The sequence below is a fragment of the Sander lucioperca genome, chromosome 8 (genome assembly GCF_008315115.2).
Source record: "Sander lucioperca isolate FBNREF2018 chromosome 8, SLUC_FBN_1.2, whole genome shotgun sequence".
NCBI classification, from domain to species: Eukaryota; Metazoa; Chordata; class Actinopteri; order Perciformes; family Percidae; genus Sander; species Sander lucioperca.
Genome location: NC_050180.1, coordinates 17993406 through 18019676, shown reverse-complemented (window position 1 = coordinate 18019676; position 26271 = coordinate 17993406). Strand labels below are relative to the sequence as shown.

The window sequence follows — 26271 nt, the reverse complement described above, 5'->3', positions numbered from 1 at the left end:
TTTCCAGTGACTCACCTTACAGTTCTCACTGAGAGGAGGGGCTAGACTATATAACTCTCAGGTAACAACCACAGGTATGTGCTTTATTTGCATGCAGAACAATTGGATGCTTTTATGCCTTTTTGCATATCACTCTTAACAAAATAAAGGTTTCCCAATCTCCTGTAAATGGTAAAACATTATTTCCAGGATTGGAGACAGGATTTTAGAAATCCAAAGTCCAATTACCCCCACTTCAATGTTCCTTAAGATATATTTAACTGACTACCAAAAGAGAATATTGTTTAGACTGTTTAAATATATAATTTGTCATCCACATGATCTTAATGGTATTTCAAAGCCGTCTCCACACTGTCAGGAATATTATAATAAGGAAAACTAAATTCCTTTTCCTAGTCTTATTTTAATGTATTTAAAGGGACTACTGTATAATCAATATTTTTATATCAATGTTTTTGCTGCCCCTGAGTGGCCCAAAATCAGTTAATGCTGGTTTAATTTTTGCCCTTTTTAAAAACAGTCAAATTGTAGAATATAAACTAATTCTTAGATTGTTACATCCACCAAATACCCATAAACAATACCGAGGACATGTCATCCTTAAAGGATACGGCCACATTTTTCATGTTTGTCTTTGAGAACAGTAAGGCGCCCATATGTACACTGAAACAGGTTTAGCTCGCTGTGATTAGTCCTCCTGTTCATACTGCCCATTGAAAGATCTCTTCCTAAGGTACTGACAATGGAAGTGATGGGAGACTAAATCTACAGACCTTGGGCAACTGACCAGTTTTGAAAAACATGAACCTATCCTTAAATGGTAGCTACAGCCACAGCTAGAGTTCTCCCCTTTTTTCGGTCATTCTCAATGGCATACTATATAAATGTTATAAAATCAGCTTTAAGTATTTCTGGACCTTTTTTATGCCTTTTATTTAATAGTTTATAGTAATAGTTTTAAGGAAAGGGATACAAACAAAGGTTGTCGGTCAGATTTGAACTGTGAATTTTGTGGTCCATGAATGGTATCTTACCTCCTAAACCCCCTAAAATATTTTTTGCAAAATAAACATTTATGTTGACTAGTAGTCGTGATCTTTTTAGAAAGATGGCACAGCATGCAAATACATAGTGGCATAAATATTATTTTAGTCACTTGACCTGCCTTGTAATATGGAGTAGGATGTGGAATGAATGTGTTAACTTTATAATACTACAGACATCCTGACCAACTCATCATCATCCAATACTGTACCTCTATTGTGTTACATTATAAAGTTGCAAACAGGGAAATAACATACCGTAATAAACAATGTGGCACTAATTCATGTTTGTTTTCCAAAGCACCATTACCAAATTGGCCAATTTACCACGGCTAAGTACTAAAAGAAATGTTGTTAAATATTATTAACAATTAACAACATGGAGGAATATTCTGAAAGATGTCATATTAAAGCTTTCTTTAACACATTCAGATCAGTATGGTTATACATCTTTTTTACACTCTGGCAGTCATAGCTCTGCTTTATGAAACACAGCTATACTGTTCTGTAAGTGATATAAAATGTCCATCTGACTCAACAAAATAACTTTGCATGTATGATTATGGATAAACTCATGCTTTATTCATCTTTCTTAAATGAACAATATACTTAGGCTACTTACATGATGTTTTAACAATATATTCTAAATTTCACTACCTTCGGTAACACTGAACAGATGGGCTTGAACAGAAAAATAAATATTGAACGGACAGCTATTTATTCTTAAGGCTTACTTTGTCGTCCTGTTGTTGCCCTCTTTAGTGTCCTGCCTTCTGAACGTCGCACTGCCATGACATACAGATATGTGCCATGCAATCCTAAGGGTCTGTAATTTCTGAACTCTAAATTTCACTTAAATGCTGAATAGTCACTTTAACATCATTGTCTTTAGAGGGATAAAAACAAAACTCTTTTCTCAACAGTTAGAAAGACATGATCTTTTGCAAGCAAAATCGTGGTGCTGTGGACTGACTACCTCACATGTAGGAATCAACACCCACTCCCAACTAAGATTAACCTGACAAATGAAAACCACCAACCAATATCAGTTATCAAATTAAAGCACTGCTTTTACTTTAGTGAAAACGTATTTGTGAAACCAGCCCAAGGTGATTTAGAATGCGTTTAACATGCCTTCATTGAGAAGCTCACAATTCCATGACTTGACAGATCCACCGAACAAACAGACCAACAGCATATCATCCACGATATTGAGGCATCCCGTTAGAGATGTTAGCATATACTGTACATAAAAGAATCATCTTTTGCATTTATAAATTCAACATATTTATATTATTCTTCATATAGCTCTCTTTGTAAACTGTCCCAATAGATACAGTATGTACAGTAAAAACTGCAACAGTTCTGTTGGTGCTGGTGTAGTGAGCACTCTGTCTCAAAGTTAGAGTAAGACATAGGAGCTTTGCACAGTCACTCAGAGCTTCATATAACAAAACAAAGCTGACTAGGAAGAATCTTAAAACACATAGTTTTCTCCTCTCCAGTCCCTTTTTAGAGTACACACCTCCAGTAAACCTCCTCTCAGTGCTGTGTCCTTCCCCACTTACAGGGTTGTGGCCTGACAGGCAGTGCTCCTCCTGGAGCAGAGCAGAGGGGTGTCCAGGATGCTGAGAATCCAACAGGAGAGACAACGGTGAATCCGGCAATGTCCATTTAACGCCTCAGTCTCATGAGGACAAAAAAATGTGGCCAGTTGTTCTCATAGTTTTTACTCCGCTCCTTGAAAAGTGGTTTCCTGACAGTTTCAAGTGCTTCTGTTTTCTCTCTGAAGTCTACAATTTTCACTTTTCTTTTTTTTTTTTTTTTTTTTTTTTTTTTTAACAAGTCTTAAAAAAACTATGAAGTCACTGTAACAGAAACAAGGTTCTGGCTATCCAGAGTTGGGATTGGATTTAGAGAGTTTTACGTTTTGATCCTGTTACAATTGGTCGAGCGAATTCCACAAAATCATCTATAAGGACTGGCCATGCTCCTGAGAAAGAAACACCAAGATAGCATTACTGTCACAGTGATTTAAATAAGAAAGTTCACATTTACAGAATTACAGGAGAAAAAAACGCTAAATCTGAAGGAGCTTTGTCATCCAAAACTCACCTTCCTCATCATAGTTTGACATGTCGTCTGCAATCATGTTACCAAAGTCCAACAAAAGGTTCCATGTGTCCTTTGGGATGGATCGTTTATGGTGTTCCTGTAATAGACAAGTGCTGGTCAACATGTTGGTGTGGTTTCACGCAGCTTCTGTTCATTTTTTTTTTCTATCTCTATAAGCAAAACTGTGGGGAAAAATTGCCATTATAACACCATAGTGTAAATTACTGAATAACTAGTGGGCCAGCATGTGTTCTGGAGGTTTTCATTTCAACCAAACACTATCTGGTAACACCCGCTGACCCCCCTCTTTGACTGAGTCATCGAGGTGTAATGAAAGCCGGCATAGCCTTAGCCACTTTCCCCATCAATGGGCCAAATAGATTTAAATGATGGATGCACCAATCCATCTTTATCTTATTTGGTCTTATGGTCTGTTCATGCCACCTAGGAATATCAAGGACTTCCCCCGTGATTACGTTGTTTTTTTCCGACTGCCAGCGTTCATGTGCTTCACTGTCTATGCGTGTTCTTCTGTTATATTGGCGTTTGGCATAACAACTTGTTGCATGACTGCCACCAAATGTCGGGCATAGCCTAGAGCATCAGGGGCCTGTTTCACAAAACCAAGATAAGGGATTAAGCCGGGATTTAACAGTTATCCTGGATGATTTAAGCCTTGACTCGGTTTCACGAAAGTGGAGGCACATAAATCACCATGGAGATTTATTCTGTGCAGCTAGCCTGCTCCCGACCAGGCTAACAGCCAGGATTTATTTAATCCTGGAGCCTTTTCTGATCATCCAGCAGTGGTTTTACCCTATTGTTATCAGCCTGGATTAAAATACAACAGGTGCATATTGCTGTTCATTTAAGTACTGTTATTATTTAAAGTTGGGACCATAATTTTTTTTAATTATCAACAATTGTCATTGTTACTGTTATATTGCTGTATGAAGACTGCTGTTCATATTGTTAGAAGTTTGATGAATATATTATGGCAGTTGTTGAGATAATTAGAAAAGGCTGATAAAATTTCAAATGTGTTTTAAATGAAGTCTGTTACTAAGGGCAATACATACAATGCTGTCCATTTCTATAGTTGACCAATGCACCTTGAATTATTTTAGTTGATTAATTTTTGTTTTAATTCTTTAACAATAAGGATCATGTTTGTTCCTCTTCCATGTGCATTGTATTTGGCATTCTTAGCACACAAATTGTGTTGTCCAGTAAACTGGGACTATAATTTGGGAGGATTGTACAATTTAAAGAACATACCCTAATTGTACAATCCTCCCAAATTATAGTCTTAGTTCACTGGACCAGTAACTATCTAGTGATGTAGGCTACTGTACATTCATGTAACAACAGGGGAGAGGACACCCCAATGGTTTTTGACCTTATGTTTTGCTGGGGGGGGAAATAACTGATGAGTATACTCTGTTCCATTCATGTTTACAGTGTGCATGGAATTTATCACTTAATTATCTTTATAGTTTCTAGATTTTAGAGTCCAATTTCTTCAGTGTCTTTATTTTCTATGTCCACAAGGGAGCAAGGAATATAATATGTAGAGAAGGAAACTCGTCTATAAAAAAATAAAAAAACGCAAGAAAACGCGTGGCAGATAATAGCGGACAGACTGAATGATAGTCTAAAAATATACATTTATGAACTACTGCTCTTAACTGAAACCATTCAATGAGTCACTGTCATCTGCAAAAGCAAACAGTTGTACACTTTGCATTAAAAGCGAGCAGTGGAAGTTAATATGACTTAGGAAATTTATATTTTAGCCCATGAGAGAGAGGGAGGAACAGAGTGAAAGATTTATGCATCATACTCTAGCATTGTAGAAAATTGATCTTCGTGGTAAATTTCCTGAGTAACATTATCTTCTGCTTACTTTTAAGGCAAATAGTACAACTGTTAATTTGTGCAAATGATTAGTAGCCTAATCCTTGAATGGAATGATTATGACTGTTTCAGTTCACAGCAGTGGTCAGTTAATGTATATATTTAGGCTACTTACGCATTCAGTCGGTCCGTGATCGTCTGCCACGCTTTCTCTCGCTGTTTCATTACAGCGGCTGTGTTTCTTTTCTTTTTATACAAAAATGTGTTTCACGTCATCATACTTCCACAAGAAGCTGCTGCTCACTCTGTATAAAGTATGTACAATGCGTATTCTCCATTTTGGCATCAGTAAATCTGTGATCGACCTCGTGGTCTTTTGAGGAAAGCCGTGGATGCGCATCTATCTGAATTACTTCAGCCTGGCTCAACCTAGTCGCTCCTCCTCAGCCTGGCTTGGCCTTCGTGAAACGCACCAAGCCAGGATGAACAGATTAGACTAGGTCAAGCCTCGCTTTATCAGTTATCCTGGATTTATATATTCTGCTTTTGTGAAACAGGCCCCAGGTGTGTGAAAACATGGAGGCCACAATAACAAAGATTTGCTGCCGTTTTCTTATGCGAGTGCCTACTTGACTTGAATTAGTTTACTTGTTACTGGCAATAGCACACAACTTTTATAACTAATTTAAGTTACTCTGTTGAAACCAATGGACGACTACAACCTAAATCGATAGCACATTGTGGACGTTGGCAAAATATATTACATGCATGCGTGAATTTTCGATATTTAGGAAAGGTTTCTCACCCTTCAACGCATTTGAACGATCGTCGGCCATGTTTCTGTACGTCAGTTGTCAACAACGCGTCACCAACTGGGAAACTCTGTTAGCAAAATCTAGCCCCAGTTTCCCACCTCTGATTCCCACATGAAGTAACGTGAATGATGACGTTTTCACTGGGAAAAATGTTTTTCCGATGCCCATGAACGCACGGTTAGGGCTGGGTATCGTTCAAAATACCCATACCAGACTTCGATACCATTTCAATACCAATTTTATAAAATCCATTTTAACAAAAAGAAATTACAATATTTTACATTACAATTTTTTTTTGTTAGCTACTTTACAACTATGTGACACACACTGTAGTCAAGCCTCTCATAACACAACCACGCACACAAACGTGAGCCCCCGTCGTGTTTTTCTTGCATGCCTCCTTGACGTGTAACATTAGACATCCAATCACCGGCATTATTAGATCTTGGTACAAGCATGCTGCACGCTTATTGGCTCACTGACGCTGATGAGAGTAACTCCTTAGGTATTGAATGACAAGGCATTTTTTGATACTATGGGGGGAATTCGGTCGAAGATTGGTACCCAGCCCTATTGATTCCGATACCTCAACTCATATCTGCCTCTTTTCCCCCCCAAATTTGATATATGTATTCCTAACTGTGGAGAACACATTGGTATCGCTTTTGTTTAAGGTAACATGAAGCCAGGTATTACTGTGGCCATTAAAACAGCCTGTCATGACTCAATGAGTGTAACTAATAGAGAAAATTTCTGCCGGTCAAGTCAAGGCCAATAACTGATCTACTAAGGATCAGTGTTGGTGCTGATACCAATCCTATTTTCATTGTGACTCACCAAAAGGAATCTGTTCCAAAGATCGAGGAACTTAAATCGTCCTGAGAGAACCAGGTTCCAATAGGCTACAGCCATCTCCAAGTCTGCACACAGACAAAAAAAACCACTTGATCCCAACAGTTTGTAATTCAGTGATACTATTCAGGAAGTTGTTGTTGTTATTGTCACTCTTCTTACCTAGACCCTTCTGCCCGGGATTTTTGGCAAAGTTAAAGGTGAACTGGTAGAAATCCTTGAACTTCCCACTATCTTTGAGCTCCTGCTCTAATCTTGGCAAAAGGGCCTTCAGTTTTTCTGGGCTGTCACACCTACAACAATAGACAATTTATGCAATAAATAAACAGACAAACTCTAATTGAATACAAACAAACACTCCAACCAGTTGTAACATGACATTCTTGATGCTGAAGACAAATTGGCAGAAGTTAACGTTGACACATGAACCTCTAAAGTCATAACACTGCAGCTCTTTCACAGAGTCATTTCACGAAGACACAGAATACTCAAGCTGTGGTTGAGTGGGTCTATATATAGACAACCTTCCCTCCCTGGAGCTACACTAAGAGAACCACCATCTGAACATACTTCGGGCACAGTGTTTATGTCCCACTTTGGAGCAAGTCCTATGCTGTTGATGTCAACACTCACCCCAACTCTGTCATTCCATCCAGAAACTCCTTCTTGCTGAACTCGCACTGAGTGGCAGCACGAAACTTCCACGCAACGACCAGCACGCTAATGCTTGCTGGATCCAGCGAGAGGTCATCACAAAACTGCTGGATCCCATCAATACCAATCTTATTCTCATCCTGGGGATCTATCCGAGGAAAAGAAAAACAGTTACACTGACACTTTTTGCAAAGAAGTAGTGTCTAACTTTTTAAGAATGCAGTCCTTTTTGGAACAGATCTATCCAAGTAAATATTTGAAGTTACAGCGTTAAACACAGACTTTCCCACTTACCTTTGTAGCGATTGTAGAGCTGCTCCAGTTTTTTCCGGTCTACTGACGTTTTCATGGATTCCTTACAGTAGAGATCTGGATTCTGAAAGTAGTTGTCGGTAGCAACTTCTAGTTTCCAGTCATTCTGTGTGAGGCAGTACACAGCTGTCTTCTCCCCAGCCTGTGTGAAGGACATGAACTGCCGTACCTTGTCCCTCTGTGAAGACTTCAGCTTATGCTGTGTAAGCACAGGACAGGGACTGTCAGACACAGGTGCGATCAGACCAGGGAATACCGACAACAACACGCAAACACAGACTGAAACACAGACAAAAACACACAGCGAGACACACACATCTACAGGCATTCAGGCAACAGTAAAGACTGCGAGACACTCAAACACTCATATTTCCAAAGGTTAGTCTGTCACACTGACACACACACATTATAGGTGGTGAGCCAAAACTGTGCTGGTAATTTTGTCCTATCTAAAAGCAACATGGGCTTTTCTGAAGGGGGATGTTGTGGATTCTCAAAGCACATGCTGTACCCGGGAGGGCCCCTCAGATAACTACATTCATAGATGTAACATGAGAAGGGAAATGGGATGCCATCGCCCAGTCTAGAGGTGCAACAAGTCTGGAGTGTAACACAAGTACCCAGCCAGAAATACATGGCAATATGAAAAAAAGTCACAATATTGTCAGATATTGTGAAACTATTTTGTGGTATAAAAAATTGCACTTTTATAGTGTATGGTTTTTCAATGCAACATGAAGAGGCAATCAGTGTACATTTCTACACTGATTGCAGTGATTCTGTTTCTGCTAGTGTTGGCCAGAGTAATAAATTCATAATGTTATTAAACTGTAATGCAGCCACTAAAGACCAGTGATAAACAATTAGCTTTAAAGTCATTGTAATACTTTAACCTAATTCCAGACAATATCTAGTTTCCCAACACTATACAGATGTTATGCTTAGTTGATTCATTAGTTAGTTGATCGACTTAAATCAATCTACAACAAATATGATAATTAATTATTTAAGTCGTTTAAGAAAAAAATGCCAAAACAAGTAGTTAGCTGCTCAAATGTTAGGACTTCTTTTTTAGTCTTCTATGATAGTAAATGAGTTTTGGACTGTTGACTGGACAAAACAATCAATATGAAGACATATGACAAACTGTAGATTAATTGATAATGGAAATAATGTTATCGTCCAGCCCTATTCGATACAATCCACAAATATCCCCCATCTCTATGGGAAAATCACCATGCCACCTCCTCACAACAGCTGCAGTACCTGAGCACTTGGGCTCTACCGAGGAGCATTTCCTGAAACTCTGAGTTCCACATGCTGCCAATGACTCCGCCAACCGTTACCGATTTCTGGTAATAACAACCACATGAAGTCAAACGTCTGTAAAGTTACTGGCTGCCGTTCAGACTGCACGGATTATTGTACGACCAGATGGGTAACGTTGGGTTAGCATTGTCTAACGTTACATACCACCAGCTAGTAACTTATACTGGCTAACGTTAGCGAAGTTAGCCAAAATGTATCACTGACATAACGATGGGGATAGTATCACGGGAATAGGCTGTCAGTATGGTTATGGATATGCCGGGATTTTACTTAAACGATCCTGTGTGTGTCTGTCTTTGAGGTCTAACGACTGACCTGATCCCAGTAAGTTACCAGACTGCCAAAAAGGGACGTCTAGCTAGCTAGCTGCTCTCAAAATATCAACTGACCTTCCCTGTACTAGCAGCGAACACAAGCAACTAATCATTGTAGGCTTGCCAGAACGCGACACGGCATGTACTTTAATAATACAATAGTCTTCAATGTAAGCTTTAATGGCACCAAAGCCAATGCCCGGGTTTGTGTTTATTTTGGTTACCTACCATCTTTACACCCGCTGTTTGACCAGTTTGGTAGCCCGACTGTCGCTCATTCTGCGCCTGCGCGGAAGTAGTCAGTAGCTATTGTAGGTTTCAGTAGAAATATGAGGTTTGCAGTAACTGCTCTGTTGATATTTGCATGTTTTGGAATTAGTTTTCCAAAATGAATCCTTGTGCGTGTGTTTTGGTGAGAGAAAAATAAAGTGAGATTTTTACTTTACTTATACCATGTACACCACAGGAAAACCCCCCAAAACACTTAAACATAAAAACTGTTCTATGGCCCCACCCTTCACCCCCTACTCCTACAAACACTCTCTGACTACCCACATCTACACACATTATCCCAAACAACACGACAAACACCATAAAAACTTCATCTGTAATAGGAAGACCCTGCTCTACTGCACATCACAGTGTCCAAATAACATAACATGCAATGAACAGTTGACATAGCTTTGAATCGACTTATGAAAAGTGCATTAAAACTCCATAGGAACAAGAGATGTCATCAAACACTTGAATTGAGTCTGTCTTTAACAAACAACTTAACACCAAAGCATTGTGTGTATTCCAGGGCCTCCAATGCTTTAGGTTTTCTGTGTGTCAACTGAATTGTGCTCATTTAGTAGGCAATTTTGTGTTTAGATGCACAACATCATGATAAAGGCCTGAATATGGGCCCTACTCTGTTTAGTAATCTGGAGGCCCTGTCTTGAAGTGTGCCCATTTTCAAATTTAGTTTTGAGACCTTTTTTTGTTTTTTCTTCTTTTATGAAGCATATTCCTAAATTAATGTGTTGAATCAAATTACTACACAGTAAATCTAGTGTGAGGCAGTATTCAGACATAGAACAAGTGTACACTTTACACAAAGAGGGACAGGGGATTAATGGGGTCCCAGCATATTCACTGTTGTGTGAACAATGAGTAATTTGAGTCCCCATTTAACATGAAAAAAACCCCACAAGGGCTTAACTTATAAGAAAAAATAAATATCACTCTCACACTTGTCTATTGGGCAGACTCAGGCTCAACTGAGTTTTATCTCATGAAAATGAATACACCCTTGACCAAGTGTGAAGGGTGTATAGATAACTGATAGAGTATCTGTGGATGTCAGTCTTACTTTTTTTTTTTTTTTAAATGAACTAGGCATGAATGGCAGCCTGGTTTGAGTAGACTCACTTCAGACTAGTTCACTCACAGGATGCAGCATACAAGTGACCATTATTAAGTAATAAATAAATTATGTCAAGGGATAACTTCTGCCATTCATACCAGCTTGATATACTGAGATGTGTTTCTAATATTTAGTCTACCCTCAAATTGTAGCAACACCCCTCTGTATAACCTAATACATTTGACATCCCCACACAATATATCCTACAAAATTACCATAAAGTTGAATCAATAAGTTTTTTTGAAACTGTTTTAGAGAGGTGTTGATTAAACTTTATAGTCATTTTTGGAGGATGTTTTGGTGCTGTTAAACTGTATTGCATTATATTTAGAGATGTACACAATATGTTCAACCCACTTATATCAGTAAGGGTTTAGTTAATAATACTAAAACTTCTCAGTATAATGTGATACAGTTCAACAGCACCACAACAGTATAACATTCATGAAGGTAGGATTTATTTTAAGGTTGTTGTATTAGACTGCATTAGTTTAAATTGGCAATTAAGTGTATTTGTAAGTTGTAAATATCCTTATATTTGAAAATACCAGTAAAGAATGGAAACTGATTATTTAAGGAATGTTTGAACTTTCATTCAAAAACCTTGTGAATCTCATTGGAAATTGACTAACTGTTGATCACTCTAATTAGGCACATGCAGCAGACAACATAGGCTACAGTATACTTTAATTATACTGCATTCGATAAACCAGTAGTTATGAGCTACATGATGCTCAGAGAGTTAAGAGGTCCTAAAATTCAATGCAATTATGAGACTCAGCAGGCATCATGGGAGAGAAATGTCAGCATATGATCATGTTTTGATCACAGGCAGTATATGGCTTTTGGGAAGAGGATGGTGATTTCTTGTTGGCATGTTTGGGGGGTAAAGAGGTTATGATTTGGGTCATTCAGGTTGATTAATGGACCTGGGCCAGAGTTAGGTGATGGAGTGTTTGTTGCAGAGCTTTAATGTGTAATTTTTCAATTCAAGGATATTGAGTGGAGCCCTTCTTTTTTTTCTTTTTTTTAATCTTTGACCCTTCAGACCTTCTTGGATTTTGTCTTTATTCGATCCAGTTGCAGTTGATGCATCTTGACACACCGCTTGTGACTAAATTTTGCTTTTCAGCTCACATTTGATGTTATCTATAGAAAACTATACAGAAAAAAATACAAATGTTGCATCCTGCCATACAGCCAAAGCCGTAGCCATAATAAAAAAAGAATACAGAGGTCATTCCCCCAGCGCATGTTACCGCCTCTCAGAAATGTTAACCCTAACCATAAATGCTGGCCATTTTATTTACCCTATGTATCTATTCATTCAAATGATCAATTATGTTTTCTATTAATTCTGTTTTCCATCATGATGGTTTATAGCTGTTTCAAAGCCTTCCCCACACTGTAGCAGTAATCTAATTCTGGCGTAGAGAACACTAAACACATCTATTTTGTTTTAATTTAATGAATGACTGTTTTTTTTTCTTCCTGTTGAGTTAAATGTGAGTAAAAGTCCTAAAACCCACCATGTGTAATTGTAGATTGAAAAGTCCTCTTAAGGTGAACCCCAATGTTCCCAGAAACAACACAGAGGCCATAACCTCTGAGTCCACAAAGGTAGATATATATGGCTGGCTTTTTGGTACTTTGAATATAATAGAATAGAATGCCTTTTATTGTCACTATACACATGTACAATGAGATTAAAAGCAACTCCTTTCCCAGTGCCAACATATACGTAAAAAATATAACAACATGAAATAAAATAAGTAGTGCAAAAAAGGGAGGGGTACAGTGCACAGCTGAGACACTATATACATATGAAAAAATATGTATATATTGGACAATGACAGTAATGATATTGCACAGTATACAGATATTGCACAGTAATGGAATTGCACAGTATTATTAATATTATCAATAGTATTAAATATTAAATGCTGCAGGTACAGACATTAACCTTCATCTTGATTGCATATGCCATGCCACAAGTTGAGAAGGTGGTTCTTCAGTGCAGGCAAGCGCTCATTTGTGTTTAATCCATGTGTGGTCATCCCTGACCAACTTCAAAAGTGGTTGAAGCAATAAAATCCTAATGTGCCCTTGATGCATTTTGGGTGCAAGCAAAACTTACCCGCAGCCAGTGCAAGCTTAGAGAAACGGGGGTAAATAAGAAGTACAGGAGTAAAATCAGAGACGGTTTAGAGCCTATAGAGAATCTTTGGTCAAATGTATCTTCAAACTCCTGTACAGCAGATGGCGGTATGTATATTTGAAGCTGATCGGTATCCACCAATCCCAAGAGATGCAGGTTGTGGGCATGAACTGCTTTGCTTTCGTCTCATCGATGCTGTCCAATCAGACAACGCTAAAGCGAGACACCGCCAAGATCAGATTGTGAGACGCGCTGCTGTAGCAAGGCTAACAGAGAGTGGATAGAAAAGGCTAACAAACAAGTTGCTAACTTGTGAAGTGCAGCGGTAAGCCGTATTTATGGACTTGTGGCTCGCTACCCAGCTGCCGCAAAAGAAAGTTATTGATGTTAAATGTCTTCTTTTATCAGTTATTGTTTTTAAATATCTTGAAAATCTCCTGCCAACAGGCACAAAGCTAACATAGTAAAATTGCAGCTAAATCTGGCAGTGTTGTCGATGACAGCTGTGGATTAGCTCGCCCGCTAGCTACTAGCTAGCGTATCGCCAGTTGGCTAACAAAGCGACCGGTGGTCCTGGCTTTTCAACCGTAATTGCGAGTTAGCTCGTTGCTAACATACTAAGTAACGTTAGGCATTGCTAATTAGCAAAATATTAGTCTGTGGTGTACTTTATGCGTTAATCCTAACGTATCCTCTGACAAGCTGCTAATTTGCCGTATGTAGTAAACGATAACAGAGTCATCAGCAAGGCTTTTGTTAGTTTAACATAACGGTTCGCGGTGATTGTGATTGAATTGGTCACATTCGCTTACATACTCAGCTCTTCTGCTATGGAACGGAACGTTGGTGTCCTGAAACATCATAAAAACAAAGTTTAGAATGCATGTTTAACGGTTGAACAAATCACACTAGTAACATTAACGTTAGTGTAGCCAAAGTTATCAATCGTAAGGTCGATATTTTATTCAAAATACAATGATCAGGCTAGTTAGTTACGTAGTTTATTGCATTTATAATAGCAGATATTTAAGTGTTTCTGAATGTAACTTCGGGACAAACTAACTGTTATGTTTGTTGCTGACAGGCATCTGACAGTAAGATACCCATTATTGTCAATAAACCACAAACATCAATAATATAATCACTAGAAAGTAACTGATATATCAGAAATGTATGGCGAAATATTTTGGGTGTGAGTTTAAATGTACCATTACATTTAGCTACAGTTTGAATTAAACACGTCTTGTTTCTGTTTCATTGTTAACTTTAACTGATTACTTTTTCAGTGGTTCGTCTTTCTTCGATTGAAAACGATCACTTTTTAATACAGCTTCATTACTCGACCAAACAGGCAAATCTTGGCATTATAACGGCAAAACATAGAAAGTTGAGTAAAAAAATAAACTCAAGAGTTAAACACCCAAGACTAATAAATATTTTTGTCCGTGAAATTTACTATAGAATGATCGAAAAGTACTTCGACATTGCTTATTATGTTTCCTGTTTTGTAGGGATTTAGACCTCCTCTTCCTCCATTCTTAAATGCCAACAACAACAGCCGTCGAAGAAACAGGAGAGTGCACTCGTAAGTGCACAGAATCAGTTTATTAACTTCATTCGTCGTGCGAAATGCACACACATTTCTTAAATGTTAACCCATACTTAACTTTGTCTGTAATCTGCAGCACGCAACCAAACAATCGCTAAATTGTATGTGAATCCTTTCAAAACGTGCATAAGCTAACTCGCTAGCTAACGCCAGCAAGCTATTAGCAGTAACAGTTAGCTAGCTGCAGATTCAACAAAAGATTGTTCATTGCTTTCGTCGTATAGGGTGAATGGTGTTACTACCGCATGCAACAGTAATATCTGTAACCATGTTGTGCTATCACTTAAGTCACATTAATAGTTTGGGGTTGGAGTGATTACGTTAGCATGTTTGCGTGACCTGTAGCAGAAGTTCGACGATGCCTCTCCTCCGGACGTGCTCGGTACCTGAAGTAGGCCTTGTACACACTTAGCGTAGTAAAAGTTGTGAGCATCAAGGGCTTGTTTAATGTGGTTTTCATAGTGCATTAAGAAATGTCCCTGAAAGGCTCATACAATCGAAATTCGTCTGAAATATACACATTTTATGTTAATTGTGCCTGGTAAGAAGAATACCCGGTAACTCGAGCTAACGTTAGTGGTGTAGCTTTGTAAAATGTGCTGGCAGCAAGCAGTGCAAATGGGCCTCAGAAATAACTTTAGTTCAGTTAAACACCAAAACAGAGTGAAATATTTGAGTTTAGGAAATATAATGGGAAAAATTAGATATTTGGGTAAAACTGGAAACTTACCACTATCATTTAATAGTTTGCCTTCTTTCTGTCCTCAGGGGTCTGAGAAGTGACAAATAGAAGAACATTTTCTTTTTAGCCTGAAGCTCAACTCCTCCGGTCCTTTGGGATCATGGCTAAAGATGTAAGTAATCATATACATGTTTTGTACTTTTTACAGGAAAACTGTTGTTTAGTTTGTGGTCTTGTAGGCACTCTTGCTGATGTTATATGTAGGTGAATTATTAATTGGCTATAAATTAAGAGATCCAGCATGACCCCACTTTCTTCTTTTGTATGCTTTTTGTTTAACTGGACTAATGTAGATTCTTTTAATGTTGTGGTTTTTGAGTATTAAGTTCTTGTCCTTCGCAGGCTGGTCTTATAGAAACAAACGGAGAGCTGAAGGTTTTCATCGATCAGAATCTGAGCCCTAGCAAAGGTATATATTACTAGTAATTGCATTTGCACAGTGCACATTTTTTCTTTACATTAACATCACTGTGTCCTGACTGCAGCTTTTTGCTAGCATTTCACTTCCAACTACTAATATACATCATTGTGGAATGTTTTCAGTTCATTTAATGTTGTAAAAGTTAAGTCTTAACTTCTTACCTATCTAACCATATATAGTTTTAACCAATTACTTCGGCTTTGTCTTTACTGAGTTCGGCAAAAGGACGCTAACACCAGCGATTTAGTCCTGAGTCGGCCATCCGTCAAATCAGATGTTTCCAACAATAGCGGTGGACGTTACATACAGTCTAGTTTAATTGGTTGCCTGTCCCACAAAGGAAAAAATGTTTCTTCAGGTGTAGGCCTATCTGCTTGTAGTTTGACGATAGGGGGCAATGGCGTATCATTCAAGAGTTCTACTCATTACTGATCTTATCATGTCTCCTATTAGGTGTACTATCTTTGGTTACTGTCCAGCCTACAGCTGCCCCCGTGGCCAAACAGCTACTACCCAAAACTCTTGGGCCATCCAATGTGAACATTGCTGCACACATGCAACATGTGCCACACATGGTGAGTGATGCTCCACGCAACTACCATACTATATGGTCTTATGATGTCCGACTTTTGTGCTTTCTTAACCACATTTGTGTGAGAGTTTAGAACCTCTAAATAGATATATAAAAAAAATTAGGTTTCTAAATTGTCAGTCACCAGCAGATGCATTTGTGTATAGATTTGTTAGCTGGGTTTCTCTGCTGTGTCTTACCGTTGTGTAAGCCCCTCCATTATCATTGTGAGATGACCGGGTGGAGGTAGGTGGAGGCAGCTGATCCTAAGCTTAACAACTCTATAGTCAGCAGGATTACATCCATCATCCCATTATGTACATGGAATGTATACATAACGGAAATCAGCTTAGATATCACCTGTGAAGGAATGAAGCCTCATATAACTATTAAGGATGCAAAAGCATTTCTTTTCCAATTATCATCATTGATCACTCAATTAAAAGTCTTAAATACTAAATGTGTTGTTTCACCATTAAAACTTTATTTAAACAATTGACAGTTGCTATCTTTGCAACACAATCCAAATATATTGGGCATTTGAAAAATAATGTGAATTAAAAGGAAATTTGTTAAGTCACAAATTAAATGAAAAGGACTAAATCATTATTCTAGTTTGTATTGAGAGTAATAACATGCACTTTTTCTAATAGTATGAGCTCAGTCCATACTGGCCTACAACACATGAGCAATAACTCTGCTGGTTCCTGAACACCACCGAGCCACAAGTCGATAACCACTATGCTTTAATATTTTCTTTTGCTCTGTCCTTCTGTAGGTGATAGGAACACCCCAGAGACCTACAGTATCCAATACCATTTTGGTAAACAGTCCACATACACCCAGTTCCCAGTTCCTCACTCAGAGTCAACCATCAGACGCCTCTCCGTGGTCATCAGGGTAAGTCTTCAAAAGGGTCTTAAGTTTGAGTATGCTTTATCGGGCCTGACATCAGGGATTAAAAATGAAAATGCACGAGTGTGACATACTAATAATTGTGTAATGTGAAAATTAAGTGACATGGGGGATCTGTTCTGTCCACAGAAAACGTGGTAAGAAAGGGGAAAAGAACGGGAAGGGCTTGAGGCATTTCTCCATGAAAGTGTGTGAGAAGGTGCAGAAGAAAGGAGTAACCACCTACAATGAAGTGGCAGATGAACTGGTTGCAGAATTCAGCTCTGCAGAGAGCCACATGTCACCCAATGACGCAGTGAGTGCTGCAGCTGCAGGACATTTTCTCATAATATAGTGCTATATTTATTAGATTATCTAATGTATAACAATTTATACATTTTTGTTCATATTTTGAATCTTGTTTTTTCATTTTTAGCATGTGTATGACCAGAAGAACATTCGGCGGCGTGTGTACGATGCACTTAATGTGCTTATGGCCATGAACATTATCTCTAAAGAGAAGAAAGAAATCAAATGGATTGGCCTTCCCACCAACTCAGCGCAAGAGTGCCAAAACCTAGAGGTAGAAACACACAGTGAAGACCGTTCTCACAGAAGCTTGTGTCGGAGAGACCTTGCCTTTTTTACCCATGTTATAATTGTTCACCGTTATTCCTTTATTTCAACTGCAGGTGGAGAGACAAAGGCGGCTGGAGAGGATTAAGCAGAAACAATCACAGCTTCAGGAGCTCATACTGCAGGTGGGAATGAACTGAGTGTTTGCACTTTATCAAGGGGGTCTTCACTCGTATCCTCCATAGCTACGATGTCAGTCGTGCTGAAGGTGATTGTTCATGCGTACCTTCTCCTCATGGCGTTTGTGAGTGCAAGAATGTACACTCTATGGCTATTTTATTATGTACACCTGCAATCCAAATAGCAGCTCTGCCATACATTCTACCTTTTATAGTGAGTTTTTCTAATATTCTGTTCCCCTCAGGTATCTAAATAGGGAGGACAAAAATATAGAAATACCTCTCACTATAATGCAATCCAGTTCAGCAACACTGCAAACTATGAACTCAATAATAAATGTATAGTTAAATTTATACCTCTCTGACAGTGTCAATCAAAACTTCTGAACATGTTTACCTTTTGTAACGATAGATATGTTTTGGGTTGTATTAGTGTGTTTGTGTGTATATACGATTACTTGAGGTGTATAATAAATGCACAATGCAGCTTGATAAGGTATATCACATATGAGCGAGATAAATTCTGTGTTGAAGCACAAACCAGCTAGCCTAGAAATCTAGACGCACCCTAGCAGCAGCAAATGTAATTTGCAGCCAGGGTCTGTCTAGCAACTCCCATCTCCGTTGGCTTGTGAGCTGGAAAAACCAAATTCTGGTCAGGCCAATCACATCGTGTATAGAGTCGGTGGGCGGGCTTAACATAAGGACGGCAGAGTTGCGGCGGTTCCGCGTGAATTTCCCACTACTTGAAAACAAAGAAGATGGCTGCTGGTGAACAGCGGTCTTTCGAATCGGCTTTGGCCGCGACTCTGGAAGACTTGGAGTTAAGCACTGAAGGCGTTCTTAAAAAAGGAAGATGTGTTTGGAGTTTTGCCGACCGGATACGGCAAAAGTTTAATCTATCAACTAGAGTTGCTCTGGTTGGCTATGAGTGCAGAGGGAATTTGAAAGACAACTGTTTATCCCACCCCTCAGATTGAGCCCTGCCAATGGTGAGTTCCCAGACCCAACATCTTGATGTGGGTCTGGTTTGTCAGGCTACAAACCAGCTGCTTTGCTAGAGACATTTACAGCGCTACTGCCCGAACAACACAGGAGTATAAATCCAGCCAAAGCATAGCTGAAGAATTTTGCAGAAATGTTGAATATGTTGTTTATCTAAGCTCTCTGTATCGGCTTCAAATTTTTCATCATGTCTTTCAGCAAATAGCTTTTAAGAATCTGGTTCAACGGAACAGACAGACAGAGCAGCAGGCAAACAGACCTCCACCTCCCAACTCCATCATCCACCTCCCCTTTATTATTGTCAACACCAGCAAGAAAACTGTCATCGACTGCAGCATCTCTAATGACAAGTAAGTGATTCGGCTAGCCTTTATTTGCCCATATTCTTTAAATTATTAGCAAAAGTTGGTAAGTTCTGTTTACCTGTGAATTAAACAAAACCAGGCAGCCACACTTTTTTCTGCACCCCTGTACCAAGCCACATGTGAGGAAATTGTAACCCCTAAGGCCTTTTATAGCCGTTGATTGTTTCAGGGTAACCCACAGAATCTGCAGAAATAAGTAGTTAAAAAATCCTCTGAAGTCGGCCATGTCGCGTACGACACGAAACATTGGATGTCTTGTTTAATATCGGCAGATCAATACACTGTAGAGACAGAGAAATCCGCCGTTTTAACGAGACCATATAACAATTGTTGCCCATCCAGAAGCTTTTTTTAAATCATAGTGGAATTATGTAACATAAATAAATAATGAAATTATTGAATGAAATATGAATCCAAAAATCAACTTGCGCTTATGTATTGTTTGCTTCGCGACCTTTGGACCAATCGTCTCGCCGGGCTGAGAGCTAGCCCTTTCCAGAGACCTCTTCTGTGTCTTCATAGCCCTTCCAGGAGCTTAGAAATCCGGCAGCGAAGACGGGGACTTTTCGGAGACTATGCACGCAGTTCCAGAGCGATAAATCCACGATTGAACGGCTATTTACTGTGTTTTGTACCAAACAGCGATCTATTTTTTGTTAGTCAGCAGCCATGATTGTTTTGGGAAATTTTGACTGACTGCTTTGTTGATCAATCACATGCAGTAATGTGCTCAAAGAGTTTGCTCAGCGAATAGAGATCCCTCAGAGGAGGGCCTTATATATTTTGTGTGTGTGTGTGTGTGTGTGTGTGTGTGTGTGTGTGTGTGTGTGGAGGATACAGAGCCCTGGGTGAGACGGCAGAAAGAAGCCTGGAGGCTGAAATGAGTGATTTGGCTTATTGATGTCAAATAGCAGACAGATAATACATTGAAGTTGACACAACTAACTTTTTGGATAAAAGCGTATGGACTTTTATGGGGAAAAAACAATATAGTTTTTTATTTTTCTTAGTTTCAGAGTTTTTCTGTTTCTCTTAATTGCCAACACCTAGAAGAACACCTTTTAAAAGCCAATAGTTTTGGCCTTTATTGTTTTGTGTGTGATTTCAATACATTTCTGTGAGATTTTATTTCGTTTAGTCTTTTCTTTTTTCTTTATAGTCATTTAACAATGTATACATTCATGTGACATCCTTGCAGCATGCATATCCTGATAGCCCAGGTTCTCCTGAAATAAATGATGTCTATAACTTGATTGTGCATAACAGGGTTGAGGTTATACAAGCGTTATTACACAAGGTGGTCTCCTTGTGTAATAATGCTTGTATAACCTCGAACAAAAGATGGAACAAAAGATGAAAAAAAAAAAAAAAAGGGCTTAGACCTCTGAGGGTAAATGATTTCTTATTAAGGCCCTGACACACCAAGTTATTTTTTTTTTTTTACCAATGATTCACCTAAATTCCATCCTGGTCGTGGAACAACGGATCAGATCTTCACTCTCGCAAGGATCCTGGAGGGAGCCTGGGAGTATGCCCACCCGGTCTACATGTGTTTTGTGGCTCTGGAGAAGGCGTATGACCGGGTCCCCCGGCAGATACTGTGGGAGGGTTAGGGGTGAGGGGTTCCCTTCTCAGGGCCATCCAATCTCTGTATGACCAAAGCGAGAGCTGTGTCCGGGTTCTCGGCAGTAAGACTCGTTTCAGGTGAGGGTTGGCCTCCGCCAGGGCTTTGCTTTGTCACCAATCCTGTTTGTAGTATTTATGGACAGGATATCGAGGCGTAGTCGTGGTGGAGAGGGGTTGCAGTTCGGTGGGCTGGGGATCTCATCGCTGCTCTTTGCAGATGATGTGGTCCTGATGGCATCATCGGCCTGTGACCTTCAGCACTCACTGGATCGGTTCGCTGGGATGAGGACCAGCACCTCTAAATCTGAGGCCATGGTTCTCAGCAGGAAACCGATGGAGTGCCTTCTCCAGGTAGGGAATGAGTCCTTACCCCAAGTGAAGGAGTTTAAATACCTTGGGGTCTTGCTCGCGAGTGAGGGAACAATGGAGCGGGAGATTGGTCGGAGAATCGGCGCAGCGGGTGCGGTAGTACATTCAATTTATCGCACCATTGTGACGAAAAGAGAGCTGAGCCAGAAGGCAAAGCTCTCGGTCTACCGGTCAGTTTTCGTTCCTACCCTCACCTATGGTCATGAAGGCTGGGTCATGCCCGAAAGAACGAGATCCAGGGTACAAGCGGCCGAAATGGGTTTCCTCAGGAGGGTGGCTGGCGTCTCCCTTAGAGATAGGGTGAGAAGCTCAGTCATCCGTGAGGAGCTCGGAGTAGAGCCGCTGCTCCTTCGCGTCGAAAGGAGCCAGTTGAGGTGGTTCGGGCATCTGGTAAGGATGCCCCCCAGGCACGTCCAGCTGGGAGGAGGCCTCGGGGAAGACCCAGGACTAGGTGGAGGGATTATATCTCCAACCTGGCATGGGAACGCCTCGGGATCCCCCAGTCAGAGCTGGTTAATGTGGCTCGGGAAAGGGAAGTTTGGGGTCCCCTGCTGGAGCTGCTGCCCCCGCGACCCGAGACCGGATAAGCGGACTAAGATGGATGGATGGATTCACCTAAATATTTTCTGTTCATACGGTACCACTCATGGCGACTATATCATATCCGTTACCAGCAAAACAGAGCAAAAGCAGAAAATGCTGAAAATATGTATGTTGTATGTATGTTATGTACTTGTTTACAAATGAAATAAATGTCAGACTGACCGACATGTGATGTGCATTATTTTTTGAAAACAATTAGTTTTTAGAAATGTCTTATGATATATTGTCTCTAGAAGTGTATTATTCAACTTTTGTTTTTGTTAGAGGGAGAGGAAAATCGCAATACTCAATACTATCGAACATTACTTCTAGAATCGCAATAAATGAAAATCACAATACTCAATACTATCGAATCGCAATGCAAATCGAATCGGCACCCATGTATCATGAAAGAATGGAATCGGGACAAAAGCATATCATCCCAGCCCTAATATCTAAGCACCAATATTGGGGCACTTGTGTTACATAATTGTCACCATCTTGCACTGTACTGCTCCTTAAAACACAATTGAACTAGAAGCACCTTAAAGTAAGATTGGGAGCACTTATTTTCTTGTTTAAAAGAAATGGATAATTCACCCTTTTCCTCATGTCTCCTGTTCTTTTTCATCTGCAGGTTCGAGTATTTGTTCAATTTCGACAGCATGTTTGAGATCCACGATGACATTGAGGTGCTGAAACGTATGGGCATGGCCTGTGGTTTGGAGGTGGGAAAATGTTCTCCAGAGGATCTGAAGGTTGCACGTAGCCTGGTGCCCAAAGCTCTGGAGCCATACGTTATAGGTCAGTTTCACATGCTCATTCTGGAGATATTAGTCAGTTGCTGGTAAGCTTCTGTTGATGCAAACCATTTTCTGCTTCAGTATTGGGTATCGGTCCGATGCCGTGTGCATGTACTCCTATTTGTAATCATAAAATTACTCCGTTACTACCACACCCGATACCACCTCATAGTAATGTGACATCAATTCTTCGTAGAGCAGGTATAGGCAGCGGAAGAGGAGCAATGCCAGCCATTTGGAGATTTTTAGCTGTAAAAATACCAGAGGCTCCTACCCAATACATGATTGCACTTGACGACTAGCCATTGTCAGTCGTAAATAATACTGGGTTTCGACGTCTTCTCAGTGTACTGGAGCCGAGGAATGAGATTCCCAGCTGTCACCACATCACAGAAACCGTGTTTCCAAAGCTGCTTTGTGAAAAAGCACATCAGCAGCCTGTTGCCCGTAAGCCCCTGATATTTGGAGTAGCAGTGTCAGCCCAATGTCTCTCATCAGCTTAACAGGCATAAACATGAAGAAAGCGATATTTCAATCTGTTCTGTCTGCATGCGGCCCCTACACAGTGCCACTCTGCAATTTTTTTTTTTTTTTTATACAAACAAGCTAAAACGAAAGCTATTACCAAGCTAAGATGCAGCTTTTGCTGTGCCTATCCTTGTATGTGGATAACCACTTTGATCGTGTCCATGTCACAGTAGGCACAGCAGTACGGCAGGTAGCCCAGGTGCATGGAAATATGACCGGAGTAAATGCTTTGAAAAGATATTGTTTAACATCCAAAGTAAATCCGGACACTCAACCAGTCTGGTCATTTCTTTTGATAACAATCATTTATAATATTTTTTCTGAAATTAGGGAGTGTCAGGAAATTTAGTCTGCAGTGGATGAATGTCAGTGGAGATGAAGATTACTATTATATATACAGTTTCTGTAGATACCTACTGTAGCGGAAAGTACCACAGAGGCGATTTTGAGTACTTTGCCAGCTGTTTATATGTCTGCGGCCGTGCAAGATGCAATCATAAAACTTTACAGGTGTGTAGTTGAGATACAAATGAAAGCCAAGTTTGAAAATGTGTGTGGTCTGAACAAGGGCACTGAAAGTATAGGGGTAGGGAAGGGACCCCCCCACTTTACGCCCCTGGCCCGATTTTTGGCGCCACGGCTGGTGTGATCCCATCGCAAGATTGTGTCTAGTCCATACAATGTTAGTGTTGACTTGTCATATTTCTTTATGTTGATGTAGTTTTTTTTTTTTTTTCAGAGATGGCAAAGGGTCCCATCAGTAACGTCTACATCACTGGAGGTTCCTCAGCAAATGGAGCCCGTTACCCTGCAAGCAGGTGCAAATTCTTGTAAATAAACCTAAAAATTAGACAGATTGCAGGTGTTATGCTCATCCCCGTGCTCTTTCACCTTTTCCACCATTAACTTGTAACAAATGATAAAATCCACTCCTCTCCTTATAGTGATGGCTGCACTGACGGCACCATGGCCTCCAGCTCGAATGACTCTCACTACAGCGGGTCTCGTGTGGAGACTCCAGTGTCTTATATGGGGGATGATGATGACGAGGATGAGTATGATGAGAACGATGACGAAGACTAACCTGTCTACACCTCGCCACTCCAACAAGCACAGTCCTTCAAACCACCTTCACCGTGGAATTTAGTCCCTTTTTGTGTGTGCTTCTTCAACCTCTTCCCCTGTTTCCCATGCCTGTATTTGTGTCTGGCTTTCTCAGGGGTGTAGATGAATATTGAAAGAACTTAGGTGTACGTTGCACCCATCTTTTTCTGCTCCTCAATCACATGCACCTGCACCACAGCTCTGGGGAAGGTGTCGTCAAGGGAACTGAAGTCTGTGGACTGGCCACCAGGCTGAAGTCTTTGTATGTTTAATCCACTTCTCAATAAACCATCCCACTAAAAAACAAAAAAACAAACAAAAAAAAAAACCTCTGTAAAACCTACTGCTGTTGGAGAATGTATAATGTACTTGTTTGAATAGTTATTCCTATTTTTTTGCAGTTACATTTGGCAGACATGATGATGATATGTTCCAAGATGGCCAAAGTGTCTGCTTTAACATGCTGTGTTAGTGCAACACCATGAGTTGTGAATGGCCTGATACAGTTGCCATGGCATCCCAGGATGGGGCTCCATCAGATGTGTTGATACTTTTTGTTTTGTGTTCTGGGCAATAATTTGAAATAGTTTCTTATCCTCCATTGTGTTGGGCTGGCTTCCTTATGTTCTGTAGGCAGCTGCTTTCCTGATCTTGTTTGCTAGTTTTTTTGTATTCTGGAGTTAAGGAATTCTCCATCATCGCCCTGTCAAAGCCTTGGTAGTGTTTACAAAATAATGGCACCAGCAAGGTAAAGACTTTTTATAACCCGGGCTCCTGATGGGTAAACAAGCTTTGTTTGTGAATTACGTATATGAATCTCTGACGATTGTAGCTTATAGTATCCTTTAGAGGCCAGTGGTAAAGATAGACCTTGAAAAATTATTGATGTAAAACGATGTGTGGTTGCATAGGTCTTTATGTACTCCCTTCAAAGATCTCCCTTTTAAAACTTAGCAACACATGTACTGACTCTTCCAAAAACCTTTTCTGTAATCTAATATAAGTTTGCAAATTAAAATATAGATTGTTTTAATAATTTTGTATCTGTAATGTATGTGGGTTTCATGCAGAAACGAGAAGAGGTAATGTTCGTCAGGGTGCGTTGTATAATTCAAATTTGTTTCAAATTAGGAAAAAATCATTCAGCACTGAACACAAGATGTTCTTTATTTTTGCATGTCAAGCGCCTAGGCTTTTAAAAAAATAAAAGTCACAACAGATGTATTCCTCGAACATTTAATCTGCCAAAGGACCTGGTAGAAAAATATTCACATTTTTGAGACCCTTAACTGATTTGAGACTCGTGGTTCTTTTTAAAAGAGCCAATGGATGGAAGACTGGTTGCCAGTCTTAAGTGTGCTGGTTAAGGGTTTGGGGAGGTGTCTGCTTGTCAGCCACAGGAAACATGCGGAGGATAGAGGATGGAAACTGTATGAGGTGAGAACAATTATTTCTTTATATGCTCCTTTACTCACTTATATTATGCTATCGTGGTTTTACGTCTATCGGCTTTTAATTTCAATATACGAACAGACTTACAAGAGCATTTGCTGATTATAAGACTGGGCCTTTTTGTTGAGGTGCCCAAATGTTTTTGACATGGAGAACCGATAAGGGCCAGAATGTAGCACATGCTGCAGGCACTGGATAATTTGGGCGTTTTGCTCAGCAACAGCAAAATGTGTGTGCATGACATTTGAGCACCTTTTTCTATCTTAAGATCTCTTCCACATTTTAAAGGAAAGGTTCACGTGTGTTTTCATCTTAAAACGGACATTCCCACATTTACATTGGAAGGGTTATTGGTTGCAATCGTTATTCCTCCTATTTATACTGGCTGCACAAAATTCTCTTCAGAGAGAGATTTCAGTGTAAGTGATGGGAAGAGGGGGACAAAAAAATTTACAACAACCAATAATCCTTTCAATGTACAGTATTGTACTGAGAGATTGGACATTTTGAATCTCTCCTTTAAAATTTCCCACTTCAGAGTATTTTATTTAAATGAGGATTTAATGTAATGTATTTTCTTAACATAAA

The 26271-nt window shown here is 39.7% G+C and overlaps 3 protein-coding genes across 8 annotated transcripts in view; 1 reads left to right on the top strand and 2 right to left on the bottom strand.

Annotated features, from left to right (window-relative positions):
- The window catches only part of LOC116046328 (growth hormone-regulated TBC protein 1-A-like), a 7660-nt gene extending 6301 nt beyond the window's left edge, over positions 1 to 1359 (bottom strand). For both annotated transcript variants that reach the window (XM_031294671.2, XM_031294676.2), the window contains exon 1: positions 1 to 1359. This exon is cut by the window's left edge and continues 181 nt beyond it. The gene's annotated coding sequence lies outside the window, so the exon portion shown is untranslated.
- A 1469-nt stretch (positions 1360 to 2828) lies between these two features.
- Positions 2829 to 9716, bottom strand: dcun1d2a (DCN1, defective in cullin neddylation 1, domain containing 2a). 2 transcript variants are annotated; one of them, XM_031294693.2, is made up of 7 exons: positions 9520 to 9716; positions 7631 to 7847; positions 7316 to 7484; positions 6845 to 6975; positions 6668 to 6750; positions 3159 to 3255; positions 2829 to 3036 (listed from the first exon to the last, which is right to left on the bottom strand). In XM_031294693.2, the coding sequence occupies exons 1-7, from the start codon at positions 9520 to 9522 to the stop codon at positions 2957 to 2959; spliced, it is 780 nt and encodes a 259-aa protein (XP_031150553.1). In that variant the 5' UTR covers positions 9523 to 9716; the 3' UTR covers positions 2829 to 2956. The 2 variants fall into 2 exon arrangements, with proteins under 2 accessions (XP_031150553.1, XP_031150550.1); XM_031294690.2 differs by lacking the exon at positions 9520 to 9716 and having other exon boundaries at positions 7631 to 8171.
- A 3287-nt stretch (positions 9717 to 13003) lies between these two features.
- Positions 13004 to 25267, top strand: tfdp1a (transcription factor Dp-1, a). Of its 4 annotated transcripts, XM_031294640.2 has the most exons (13): positions 13004 to 13182; positions 14369 to 14442; positions 15235 to 15320; positions 15551 to 15617; positions 16083 to 16204; positions 16979 to 17100; positions 17245 to 17410; positions 17531 to 17677; positions 17787 to 17855; positions 19053 to 19204; positions 22434 to 22600; positions 23867 to 23945; positions 24072 to 25267. In XM_031294640.2, exons 3-13 carry the CDS (start codon positions 15309 to 15311, stop codon positions 24208 to 24210), a joined length of 1242 nt encoding a protein of 413 aa, XP_031150500.1. In that variant the 5' UTR covers positions 13004 to 13182; positions 14369 to 14442; positions 15235 to 15308; the 3' UTR covers positions 24211 to 25267. The 4 variants fall into 4 exon arrangements, with proteins under 4 accessions (XP_031150500.1, XP_031150509.1, XP_035859869.1 ...); XM_031294649.2 differs by lacking the exon at positions 14369 to 14442 and having other exon boundaries at positions 13027 to 13182; XM_036003976.1 differs by lacking the exons at positions 13004 to 13182; positions 14369 to 14442 and adding an exon at positions 14830 to 14848.
- The last annotated feature ends 1004 nt before the right edge of the window (positions 25268 to 26271 follow it).

Bases quoted from the DNA above. Each gene is read 5' to 3' on its own strand.
- tfdp1a (XM_031294640.2), top strand. The intron at 17,678-17,786 runs GTAGAAACACAC...TTTCAACTGCAG, and splicing joins AAGAGTGCCAAAACCTAGAG to GTGGAGAGACAAAGGCGGCT. The intron at 19,205-22,433 runs GTAAGTGATTCG...TTTCATCTGCAG, and splicing joins TGCAGCATCTCTAATGACAA to GTTCGAGTATTTGTTCAATT.
- dcun1d2a (XM_031294690.2), bottom strand. From the start codon at position 7,976: ATGCCTGTAGATGTGTGTGTCTCGCTGTGTGTTTTTGTCTGTGTTTCA. The intron at 7,485-7,630 runs GTAAGTGGGAAA...TTCCTCGGATAG, and splicing joins GCTCTACAATCGCTACAAAG to ATCCCCAGGATGAGAATAAG. The intron at 3,256-6,667 runs GTGAGTCACAAT...TGTCTATTACAG, and splicing joins TTTGGAACAGATTCCTTTTG to GAACACCATAAACGATCCAT.